Genomic DNA, 12,640 nt, shown 5'->3' with positions numbered 1-12,640 from the left:
TTTAAATACATTTCAATTTCAATTAAACCTATATTGATGCTTCACCTTATGAAATCCCTGTAAGGGAACCATTAACTGCTTATGCTTATTAAGTGTCAGTTCAACACTGACAAGATTAGCTGTTTCAATATAGTGGCTCTTAGCAGGGCCGACCCAGGCCTTTGACCTGCAGGCCAAAGCTCTGGCTGGAGGAGGAGGAGGAGGAGGAGGAGGAGAAGGAGAGCTCCGCGCCTGGCGGCAACGTCTCCTCCACCCGGCCAGGAGCCTCGTTGCTACGCGCTGGTCAGATAAGACAGCAGACGCCACGCTGCAGGACAACCAGGACTGAGCAGACAAGTAAAAGAGCCTGCTGCAATAAAACAAGGAGAAAGCAAAATAAAACAAAGGCTCCTGGAAGCAGCGGTAGGTCTTTCCTCTGGTCTCTCTGCCGGCACAGAGGAATGCAGTGAGAACGTCACAGCAGAATCACTCGAGACAGTAAATGTCACGGGGGGGTTTCCTCCACGCGGCTTAGTTCAAGCTTTTCCTGAGGTAGCTTTTCAAACCAAACCCAACTACGCTTCAGGGCAACAAAAAAAAGAGAAAAAGACAGGCTTGAATTCTAAATGGATGTCTCTGACGGGAGGAGTGAGACAAGCATCAACGCGGACACAATACCCTTCATAGCCGCGGGGGCTTTTATCCCTCTCCCTTTTTTTTTTTACAGAAGGGCCAGATAGTTTACCACACACAGCTCCTCCGGCTCGCTGCCGTTCTCATGGTAATTGCTCCGAGCTGAAAACAAGAGGTCAGTGCCAAACGGCCTCAGCACGTCAGACTGTGCGGAATCGTGATGAGCGTCCATTGAGGAATGTTCATTTGCTGCTGCTGGATAATGAAAAACGAATAATAAAAAATAAAAAAAAGTATAGACTATTGTGTGGTGACTCTAGCTGAGAGGCATAGAGCTGATGAATATTCAAAAAGTGATGATACGCAACAGCGCAACATACCCGATGGGACTTTTGCCGTATCCACGGAGCACATGAACCAGCACCAGCACTTTACAAATGGGAAGATTTTGGTGAAAAAAAGATGTTGATTCAGCTTTATCTACATTTTTTTGGCTGTAGGTTGTGCCAGAGTCAAAATGGTTTGCAGAGTAATCGATGAGGAAGTAAATGATGATTTATTTATTACTTTAAATCCCTTTTCAAGCTCAAATGCAACGCATTCTTTGGTATCAGCTTTTAAGATTTGCTGCTTTTCGTTGACTACGATAGTAAACTATATTGCAGTTGTATATCTATATTTTGAAAAAAATCAAATATGAAGAAATCAGCATGGGATCTTGGAAAAGTTTACCATTTTATACGCAAAACAAAGAAAAATCTAAAAGAAATCTAAAAAGTCATTCAGATCAGTTTTACCTTCACCAACTGTAACATTGACCTGAGATTGTGCATAAAAACGACTTTGCTTTCAGTAATTAAAGTATATTTTGATGTTGACACGTTTCTTCTTCTTCTTCTTCTTAGTACTAGGTAAAATGCCACACGGTGGTATTTTACCTAGTACTAAGAAGATCTAGATCAAGATGTCAGTAGTTCCTCCACCACCGTTGTATTGCGATGCATTGATTTAGCCAGATGTACCGAATAAGTTTAACAGTTGGACGGAACTTTCATCATCCAGAAAACCTCTCATATCTGTTGGTGATGTGCTGCATTCAAGAAAAGTCAAAAATTAGCTTACAGGGGTCAGCAAAACAAACAACAAACGGTGGTACGGTTTAACACGGTCGCTTGTTGAACCGTAACACCGGGTCGCCTACTAAACCGTAACACCGGTCAGCGGTGACCACAGCTAGGCGACGAGGCTCTTTTGCTGCACTGATTTAAAACAACTTTTTGTCCCCCCCTGCCACTTCGTGGATAACAACAACACCACCACCACCACCGTCAGCTGATTTAGGCCCAGCTCTTGAACAGACTCAACCGCAAAAGGGTGCAGAGTAATAAAACGGTGTGAGGCCACATGCCGCCATGGCGCGGCGGTGCAGGTGCTTAAAACTTAACCGGCGCTGAGTGATTTCTCACCGCGGAGCCGTGGGAACATGACCGCGGTCAACGTGCTCGTTGGGAACAAGAGAACCAGGCCTATAAAACATGAACTGGTGAAAAAAAACACACACAACGAGTAACGTTACGCACTCGCATCGTTGACCAATGGTCCAATGGTGGGAACAGGGAATGTTAGCAAGACCAAGTCGATACAGCTAAAAAAAAAAAGATAACTTACTGTGATGTTAACTTCGTGTTTTTTCAATCGATACTTGAGGCTCTTCATCTTGTTACGTGTTGGTTTCCAGTATTAAAAGTTTCCTTAGGTTAGTAAGTTTATAAATAGCATATAAAATGTCCCTGAACGTTCAGACGAAGTACTTTTTATCTTTCCCCCTTTTCCCCTCGCAGAGCGAGTTTCACCTGACGCCCAACCGCAAATTCTACTCGCCCCTCGATTGATATGTAGTAGATCCAATAGGAGTCCAAAGTTCACATTGTTGTTACTTTTGGGCCAATCGGTGACTTGGAAGGGCGGGACTTCCTGCAAAAGTGTCGTCGGGAGAAGTTTGAGACATCCTGGACAATGGGAAGAAAAATATGGCGTGACGTCAGGCGTACGAAACACCTTGCAAAATATATATTTGAATATACGAACAATACGGTATCATTTGTTTACCTAAATACCTCATTGCAAACTATTCATCGTTTAGGTGTAAATTTGACCTGCTATCAAAAATGATCTTAATGGCCGGTCTGTTACCTAGAAACCTGTTTGTTGTGTCGTGGATGACTTGGATTACTCTACCATGGCTGCCTGGTCGTTATGAACCCAACACTCAATCCCACTATGATGCCTTTTAGATGGAAGTATTCAACGGTGGAACTGCTCACACTTCTACTTAAGTTAAAGTTGTAGCCTAATGCCAGTGCAAAACGTTTTATCAGTACGTCATGCATTACTAATCCTTTACATTTTGTATCAATAATCTGAAACTCATCTGTCAAATAAATGTAGCTGGCCTAAACTTTCAACATTATCAGGGGGGATAAAGTACATGGATATTTAACCATGTGTTTTTACACTAAGTTATTATATCTCAGTACATATTGTTTATTTACTATTTATAGATTAATCAAATGGAATGTGTCAACAATCTCCAAGAAAACCCGGAGAACGAATTAACTTTTCTCAGCATAATTTATTCCCTTACATCAACAGTTATATCTATCTGCATCCAAATATAAACATTAAACCTATTTACTAGACTAAACTGCACAAACAGAATATTATTGAGCTCGTAATAATGTGCCGCATTTGATTTCATTTGCAGATTTGGATAAACAAAATACTTAACTATCTCCTCCTGTTTACCACTATCTGAAGTGTAATTACGGGACAAATTGTTGATGCGTATTGTTTACTTTTCACTAATATGTGTTTATGCTTTGTGTCCTGCCTTGTGAATCCAAATATATAAGCACAAACCTACATACAAATCTATAGGGAAGTCGCAATGGCGGAATGCAACCACATATTGTTGCTCAATACATTTTAAGCATACTAAAGTACAAGTTTGAGGTTCTTGTTGCATTTTACTTACTTTCTCACTTACCATTTCCACGCTGCATCTCGAATGCAAGTAACTAGTAAAAATGTATTATTTTAGTTTATTATAAATATTGCAATGCTTTAATTAAATTCAATATATTTAGTATGGACCAAATCCACAATTTAAAAAAATGGCCTCAAAGGGCTTTACAATTCCAATACAAAAACCTTAAATGGGGAGAAAAAACCTTATGGAGAGCAACAGAGGAGGGACCACAGTGTACAGTAGCATCAAGTGTCAGCGGGGGGGGCTCAGCAGGAGGCAGGACCAGTGTCCAGATTTAACCACGATCAATGGAAAACCTTTTAGGACAGAAAGCACAAAGACCCCGGGGAGGAAGTTAGGAGTTCGGGACCCGCGTTAATGGGACACGAATTCATCCAGAAGGAGAGCGAGGACGGGAGAGCGGACCGCAACGTGTCCTCTAAGGTCCCCCATGCAGACAAGGCCCACAACAGCTTATCTAAAGGCGGACATGAGCCGGCCATGATCGTAAAAGTTATAAAGGGGAAAGTCTCGAGCCCGCTCTGAAATGAGGCGAGTGTATCCGCCTCCTGGACTTTACCCCTGATCACCATGGCATGAATAAAATGCAGCGCAGGGTTGTTTACTTTTATTAATTTATTGGCATTATTTTAGGAAATATTTAACTGACTAAAAAGAATGCCACTTGACGTTAAACGTGTCACTTTTTGGTTACTTCAGTTTTGTTCTCGCCTCCACTTTGCTGCAGCGTTACCATGGAGACACTGCTGCAGCTGCTGTTCAGTCCCTGCAGGCTGCAGCCGATTCATCTGATACTTACAACCATCACTATCGCCAAATTTGGCAGTTAAACAAATAGCCCCCATTCACAAGTATTCACTTATGTGCATCACTATTTATATCCATCCTATCCCACTGCAATTCAGAGGGAAATATTGCACTGTTTACTCCACTGAATGCATTTTCTTAGTGTCCGTTTTTGATTAATAACACAGAATACAATTAACAAACCAATTATGTCTTTGTAGGAGACTTAAATCATCTGTATGTTGAATCAAGACTTTTTCTACTATACTGAAAAATGTAGTTGTGATCATTTTTCTTTGTCATTTTCAACATTAAATGAAAATTAAGAACAGTGCTGCGAATGGTCTTGATTGCTGCTGCTTTGTGGGGCACTTGTTTTTTCAGCAATATGAAACCGCAAGCGTACTTTATTATTTGCAAAAATACTGCTTAAAGAATTGAGCGAACAAGAATAATTTATATATGTAATATATTTTAGATTAAAAACACAGTAAACCATGTAAATTGTGTAGAAACATTTTTTTTTTTTTACAAATTGATACAAATGAACAAGATACAGATACAAAAACATCAGCTGCTGAGTGACGACCAGGTGGTCCAGCATCCGATTGCACCATGTGTTGCAGGACGAACACTAATAAATACATACATGCGACAAATTTCTATCGGGTGGCACAAAAACACCTATTAGCTGCTTGTTGAAACAGTCAACGGAAGGTTAAAAAACAAAAAAGAATCTTGTGTCTTTTCAAACAAAGTGAGAGTGGATAAAAGGGAAAAAAGAGAGAGAAAAGTGGAGGGGGACTCAACTCAAAAGGTCATCCAAGCCAGCACTCACGGGGGGGGGGAGGGGGGGGGTGGAGTCATGGTCATTTTACACGTGGTGTGAGCGAGGCCTCTGAAATGGAGCAAAGGGGGGGGGGGGGCGCTCAGACGGCCTTGCGGTGGTACTCCGGGGGCGCAACCTCGTAATCGGTGGCACTCAAGAGCGTGGAGGAGTTCTTCACCAGGTACCTGGAGAAAAGGTCACAGGGATTGTCATTGTGGAGCCGTTGGTGGACAGAGAAGGTTAATGCTGAAAGGTGAAAACAAGATAAAAGAAGATAGAAGATAGGAGCTTTACAAGCGTTAAAGGAAAGGAAGGTTTATCACTCAACCCTCTATCCTGTCAAAATAAGAGCCTCAACAGGAGTCATGTCCTGTTCAATCAGCTTCGTCCAGTGCAGGATTCCACTTGTTTCCTTTACTTTTGTATGGAATTCCAAACTGGAATAATATTATTACTGTATTATTCATCCCACTGTATTTAGTCAGGAGGGTGTGCAGAGACATTGGAACAAGATCGCCTTCCTCAAGGTTTCATGAACTATGAATGCAGGATGTTTTGTCTGATGTGGCGTCTCTGGTTTAACGGTGTGAATGCACTGTTAATAACAGTGTAATCACTGAAGAAAATAACACGCTCACTACCGATCGTTTCACTAGTCTGGTGCTTCGGCTGAACATACGTCAGCTCATTTTTAAAAAATCTCAATCTCAAGTCAATAAAGTTATACGTCACATTTCAATCACATGATCCTTTAATATACTAAATATATATCTGCAGTGCTGTTCAACCTTTGTGTGTGAGAGAGAGTGAGTCAAAAACTCTCTCTTACACACACACACACACACACACACACTAAATGCAGCTAAAAATATCTCAAAAGCAACTTCATGCTTTGAGCCTTTTCATCCACCTGGCTGCACTAATAAGAAGCAAGATCTAACATGACATCTCTAAACATGACAAGGAGTCTCTATGGAGGGAGATGGACCTTACTTGAGGAAATCTTGGAGGTAATTGAGCAGCAAGGCCAGACTCTTCTCGTCCAGCGGCGTGTAGGCCAGCATGGCGCCAATACGAACTGTTTGGGGGGGTGGGGGGGGAAGAGAGAGAATTATGAAAGGGAAGGTAGGAAAACTACAAGATATAAACACAACCTAAAGCTTCATTTTAGTCTGCAAGTTGATTTAACGGCGTGACGCTAGTGGACGAGAGGCTGGCGGCCAATAGGGACGAGACGGATAACCATCTTTGGGTGCCGGGCGCGTCCAGCTGTGTGTGTGTGTGTGTGTGTGTAGTTCTGTTACACACACACACACACATATATTGTGTTTGTGGCTGCTGAGAGGCTCCCTCTAGGGGACGATGAAGGGCGCTCGATTAACAGGCTGTAGCTGTGTCTCAAAGGCACTAGGCTGCATCCTTGCCTGCAGCCTTCAGCAGCCTCAGCGGTAGACCTGTGCTGGTCCTCCAACACCCGCACAGGCTGAACCGAGCGGTCTCTGAAATGGGAGGGTCTGGGGGGGGGGCGACTTCCTGCGTGCGTCAGCAGCTTTACCTCCGCTCCCGTTGACTAGCAACCTGCTGCAATCCACTGCAGCAGAACGCCAGATTTGGAGTGGACAGACACAGAGGTGCACACACAATGACACACGCAAACCATCGCATGATTCTCCTGGCAGCGTTAAAAACCTGTCTTTATTTTTATTTTATGTAGGCGTTATTTTTTGTTACGCATCCTGATAATACCGCCGTAACACAATAAATATCAATCAAATATTATATGTATATTTTAAATATGCAAAAGCCATATGCATCTTTACATCTTCTGGTTGTTTGTTATTTTAAGTTTTGACTGAAGTTTGAAATCTGTCATCAATGCGAAAAATGATTGAGTGATGATTAAAAGTAAGTAAAAAAAACAGTGACTGCTCTCGATCAATAATCTAAATCCAAAAATATAAAAGAGGACGTTGCCTGTTGTCTTGCATTATTTCGAGCCGAGGGTGTGTGCTCTGCATTGTGGCTCCTTCCAGCATTTATTTGCTTCAGCGGGAAGAGATTGTTTTGGGACAAAAGGGCAGAGAGCGAGGTGATAATTTGTCTGATGGCGTGGTAGACGGTGTTCAAGCTTCTGGGGAGAACATTTCACAGACAAGACCTACAAGGACGGCAACATTTCATTCACACCCAAGTCTCCAGACATTTCCCAGAATGCAATTCAATCTTTTGAAACCACTCACGATACTACGGTTAAGAGGTGGAGTTTCTGTACGGTGTTAAAAGCGATCCGTCACCGGCTCGATTCAAATCGACGGTTCACCTGTGTGTGTTATTGTGTGTGTGGGTGTGTGTGTGTGTGTTTCACGGCGTGTGCAGCGCCCCTACCGAACAGACGCAGCAGGTGTGGCGCGCCGTACACCTGCGACATCGGCATGTCCGGGTGCTCCGCCAGGATCTCGGCGTACTGCGGCCTCTCGAACTTGTAGAGCAGCTGGGTGCCCAGCATGACGTTGAAGTACTCCCGAATCCCCGCCACCACTTCGTTCACCGCGTACTCCCTGAGGGGGGAGAGAAAGAAGTGAGACCCGGCGTGTGGGGAACACAAACTACGACGACGCACGATCGGACCCGAGAGGCTATATATGATATGATATCCGGTACGAGAAAGAAAGAAAGAAAGAAAAACTTGGGTGTAATTCCACGACTGTCTGAGTGTTGGTGACTGCACAACACCACCCATATCCAACTGGAAAGGCTTTCAATGCATCAGACCGTAGTTTTCATACCTTACTCTAGTGAATGGAACCAAGTTGTAGTCTTTAAGAAGCCTGTGTGATTTACTGTGAATGGAATATTTAGATGCACAATTAAATATTTCTAAATTGGTCAGGGCCTCCAATCGCCCTCCGAGGCTGCTGTTCATCATGTGCATAAGTGGTACCATGCTGGGTAAATTGCACAAGATTGAGGCAAAGCGGTTTGTTCTTCATTTCAACGAAGGAAGTCAAAGATGATGCTACGCGAGGGATCTAATCTCAGAGGATGGCGGCTTTCCGCTGCCTCCCCTCGGTGCTCCTCATGGAAGACGTGTTCGCTGTGAATGGAACTGGCGATTGACGGCGCGTGAGAGGCTCCTTTGCTCTGACTGGTTGTTTGTTTTTCTTCAGGAAGAGTGGAATCAGACAAACTGTGAGCGTTGATGATCTCCCTCATGCGCTATTTTCAGGATATAATGATTTGAGCAAATATGGTTAAATATTTTTAATTAAAACTTTCCACCTATTTCAACCCTATTTTTTCATGTTTTCTTGTCAAAGTGAATAATAGGAACAACAATGTTGAGTATTGGCAAAACAGGCTGCAAAGTAACTTTTTAGCGAATAGTAGTAAGTGTTTTGTTTTTTTCACCCCCGACGAGCTCAGATAGTTTTTAATACCATTGATTGAACCGGCTGTTCTTTCTTACTTGTTGTCAGAGTTTCCTTTAGATTTCTTGTAGTTTGCATAATCCTCCAAGACGGTCTCTATATTCTTCTTAGCTGGCAGGTGAAATAACTGCAAGCAACAACAACAAAAATTGATTTAGCCCGAAACGGTAATTCCAAACATATTTTACCATATATTCAAACCATATGACACAAGGAATCAATCGGCATTCTGAGAGAATTCAAGCATGACACACCCCCCCCCCCCCCCACACACACACACACACACCTGTTTTTGTCGGGTAATGAGGTCCCAGTCGTCCACCAGCCAGGGTTTCAGCTCTTCAGGAATCTTCACCTTTACCTCCACGCGGTTGGTGAACATCTCCTCCTGGAAACACGTTGTTAATTATTGCATTATTTTTAATATTGGGGCGTCCTTCACCTCGAACATTTCACATTTCTCTCACAAAAATAATAAATGTATTAAATATTTCAAATGCAGGTCTAGGAGTTTTACATATTCATACATTAATATATTTTCTTTATTACATTTATTTCAACCTAACTGAATAATACCAAAGATTGTGAAATATTATATAACACAGGTGGAATGCTTTTTAGTTATTTCCTATAAATAAGTCATGCTTCCCTTTCCACTATATTATCCCAGGATTCCTGTCGCTGGACATTGCCAGCAGGTCTTTATTAAGCGCTGAACCCCTGTTTGGTATTCAGCTCGTGATTACCGGGCTGCATGGTGCCAATATCTTCTGCTATTTCACGCCCTCTTTGGCAAACTTCACTTCCTAACTCAGGGGAAGGAAATCTACGGTCAGAGTCTTCAGACGCTACCTGCTGTGGCCCATCGGTCACAGTCACGCACAAACAACTTCTGAAGTAACTTTGTGAGCCAGACGAAATGAAAAACCACAGGGAGGCTTCTTACATAGAGCCCTTTCAGTGAATATCAAAATATGACGGTCATTTTAAAATATCTGCTCACACAGTTTTAATAACTAAATCCTCAGTTGTGGTTTCAATATATGATGTTGAGAAGCCTAATTATCAAGCTGTCTCTCTAAAAAAAACAATTTCATAAAAAGCTTCATAAAACATTACATGCACGTGTGTCCACAGGGTTCCCAAATAACGTATAATGACGTACACTCTCCACAGTGGGATCGACCCGAGCCCTCTTCTTCCGTGGTCCCAGCGGCGTTTCTCCGCTGCTGGTGCCTTCACCCGGCCCTGGGGCTGAACAACACCCCAATTACAGCTTACAAACCACACATTTAGGCGTTAATAAAAATGTTTAAACAAATGGCAGGTTGTTGCAAGTCCCCAACAGTGTGCGTGCGGTCTTTCGAGCGTGTAAACGGAGCAACTTAAAAACTCCTCCTTCCATCCACTTAAAACGCTGGTTAGAAAGTGTTTCGCGCAACATAAATAATTAGGCGTCCTAATACAACAAAGGATATATTTTCAATTCTTCTATTCCATCATTTACTTGTAGAACAGCTGTTCTTTGAGGCAGATGTGGGGATTTTTTTTATTAATATAAAGAAAAAGCATGTAATGCAGAAATGTAATACTCACTCTTCTGCTTTGCCTTTTTCACTTTCCTAGGATGCAAGACAAAATTGAATGAGGTGATGAAATTACATATTTATCCTTTGAGGTCTTGGGGCGGAGTAACTATTTAAAAAATAATACTTTACGTAATCACTACTCAATATATAATGTTAGATCAACATTATGACTACTTACGTGAAATGCTTACGACATGTTGAATTATGGGAGAAAACAAGGTGGATACTCACAGATCAACATTTTTCTGCTGCACAGCAGCAATCTTCTTGCTTGGTGCTAAACCCCTCATCTTTCCCTCAACATAATGGTCCCTGGGGAAGGAAAGAAAAGAATGAGGAAAGAATAAATCCACTTAAAATGTTTATTCCTGACATTTGTCCATATTTTGTAGCGTCAACAGCTCTATATTTCAACTCGTAAAGCAGCTACTACTAAATCCATGTTGAATATTGAATTGACAAAGTGCAAATATGTCTCGGTTTTGTTAATGTTGGTGGAAAATTACAAAAGGGAGTGATAAAAAATGACTTTTTTTTATCATCTCCATCTTTAGTGCAATCAAAAAGGCAAACTTACTGATTGGCCTTTTGAAGCTCTTTTTGTTTTGCAAGGTTGCTGTCCACATATTTGAGAACTCTGCTTTCAGGAACCCATTCATCCCAGCTGCAAAGAGAAACATCAAACCATGAAGTCCACCCTGGATGTACTCACAGCCGGGCATCTATCCAAACCCAGACACTCACTTTTTGTTCCATCCGCTGTAATGAATGAAGTATTTAATCAGTTTATCCTTTATGTTGATCTTTACACACTGTTGAGACAATAGCACACAAACGTAGGTCAGTCGCTGGCTCACATGTGTTTTTTTTTAAAGTTAATAATCAACTAAAGAAACGAATCCGTTGAAACAAACCTTTGCCTCATAGAGCAGTGGCCCATGAAAGCACAGGACTCTTTCACCTGCGATGAGAACAAATGAGAAAATAATCATAAATAACACAATATATTCAAGTATTATTACTGGTTAGACTACATTGGAACCCCTTAGATATATTTTAAAAACATATATAAAGAATTTATATTGTTTCAGCCGCTCTTTTGAGTGCCAGTGACACTGTCAACTGGATAAAGGTTGTTAGCTCTTAGCATAGTAGCTAGCTAGCTAGCCGTTAGCTTCACGTCAACGGCTGTTTTACACCTCAAGATTCACTTTAAGGTGATGAACTTTGATACAAGTCCATTTCGATTCTTTAAAATCAATTCTTCACATCTATGGACGATAATAGCGGCTGTAAGGGCTCTGTGTCCCTCCCTCGAGAGCACTAATGTCGGGCAAGACTAGCAGCATCAACAACAACAACAACAAACCCGCCCCCCTCCAGGCTTTATCATCCCTCATATTGCTGTGTAAACGTCACCGACCTTCTTGAAATTTAGGTTTAGGGTCCTGTTTTGGCGCCATTCACAGACTCAACTGGTCGGATCTCTGAACGATCAAATCCGGGCATTGCCAGAGTCCATTTCTTCCAGGCACAAACACCTCCGACATTGGTGCCAAAAGCGAAGGAGAAGCTGAGAATGGCCCGCCCGCCGCTGGGGTCACGTGACCGCCGTGGAGACCGCGGTGCGTTTGCGGAGGTCCTCCTGAAAATTGGAAAATCCAGAATCAGACGAGACATCTCACAGACACAGGTGGTGATGTTTAAACTAAATGTTATCTCCAATGCAATTAGACATTTTATTTCAATTTAACGTATTCTATTGCAGACATCAACTCACACAGACTTGTCTTATCTTTGTTCATGTTAACTTACGCAACAACCTTTTAGCCGGAGAAAGCGTAGCTTGGTTGTTGAGAAACAGACTTCAATAGAGAGTACATTATTGTGTTCCCACCAAACCAAGATGTTCCTCAGCATCTTCTGGCCTCTGGTTGTGGGGGACTTTCGTGGCAATAGAAGTAATTCTCATGAGCTCTGAACTTAGATAGACTTCTCATTGTCATTTGAAGAGGATATTTGACATGTCTAATCGCAGTGACCGACCACCAAATGACACAGAAAATGTTTCATTAATGTAGCAGAAACCATATGTTTAAACGTGATATCCGAGTCTCTTCAACATTAAACCCAGTCAGAGGTCCAATAGCTTCAATGGACTGCTGCTGTATTTGTGTAAAATAAATGAAATCCTTACCAGCTCTACAGTGGCAAAGGAATCCAAGACCAATAAACATCTTTCAACAGATCTAATAATGTGCGTCTGCTTCTAGGGAGGAAATGTTAAAATAATACACTTGTTGAAAGTATCCCTGTTTAATTAAGAGATTAATGATGAGGGACTTTG

The 12,640-nt window shown here is 42.0% G+C and overlaps 2 protein-coding genes across 3 annotated transcripts in view; both read right to left on the bottom strand.

Annotated features, from left to right (window-relative positions):
• The window catches only part of uacab (uveal autoantigen with coiled-coil domains and ankyrin repeats b), a 29,460-nt gene extending 26,938 nt beyond the window's left edge, over positions 1-2,522 (bottom strand). For both annotated transcript variants that reach the window (XM_037455747.2, XM_062561841.1), the window contains exon 1: positions 2,281-2,522. In XM_037455747.2, coding sequence (XP_037311644.2) covers positions 2,281-2,328 — 48 coding nt within the window. In that variant the 5' untranslated portion in view covers positions 2,329-2,522. The remainder of the gene's footprint in view (positions 1-2,280) is intronic.
• Positions 2,523-4,471: 1,949 nt separating this feature from the next.
• LOC119198647 (mortality factor 4-like protein 1) lies at positions 4,472-11,893 on the bottom strand. The gene is made up of 12 exons (XM_037456053.2): positions 11,717-11,893; positions 11,208-11,254; positions 11,038-11,105; positions 10,871-10,957; positions 10,525-10,605; positions 10,301-10,326; positions 9,870-9,958; positions 8,991-9,092; positions 8,743-8,831; positions 7,662-7,834; positions 6,270-6,354; positions 4,472-5,461 (listed from the first exon to the last, which is right to left on the bottom strand). The coding sequence occupies exons 1-12, from the start codon at positions 11,754-11,756 to the stop codon at positions 5,377-5,379; spliced, it is 972 nt and encodes a 323-aa protein (XP_037311950.1). The 5' UTR covers positions 11,757-11,893; the 3' UTR covers positions 4,472-5,376.
• Between the last annotated feature and the right edge of the window lie 747 nt (positions 11,894-12,640).

The sequence above is a fragment of the Pungitius pungitius genome, chromosome 4 (genome assembly GCF_949316345.1).
Source record: "Pungitius pungitius chromosome 4, fPunPun2.1, whole genome shotgun sequence".
Classification (NCBI taxonomy): Eukaryota; Metazoa; Chordata; class Actinopteri; order Perciformes; family Gasterosteidae; genus Pungitius; species Pungitius pungitius.
The sequence above is the reverse complement of the archived record's forward strand: the minus strand, read 5'-3'. Positions and strand labels throughout refer to the sequence as shown.

Coding starts and splice junctions, on each gene's coding strand:
- LOC119198647 (XM_037456053.2), bottom strand. CDS start 11,756: ATGGCGCCAAAACAGGACCCTAAACCTAAATTTCAAGAAG. Junction 11,106..11,207: donor CACTGCTCTATGAGGCAAAG/GTTTGTTTCAAC, acceptor TTGTCTCAACAG/TGTGTAAAGATCAACATAAA. Junction 10,958..11,037: donor TACAGCGGATGGAACAAAAA/GTGAGTGTCTGG, acceptor TTCTCTTTGCAG/CTGGGATGAATGGGTTCCTG.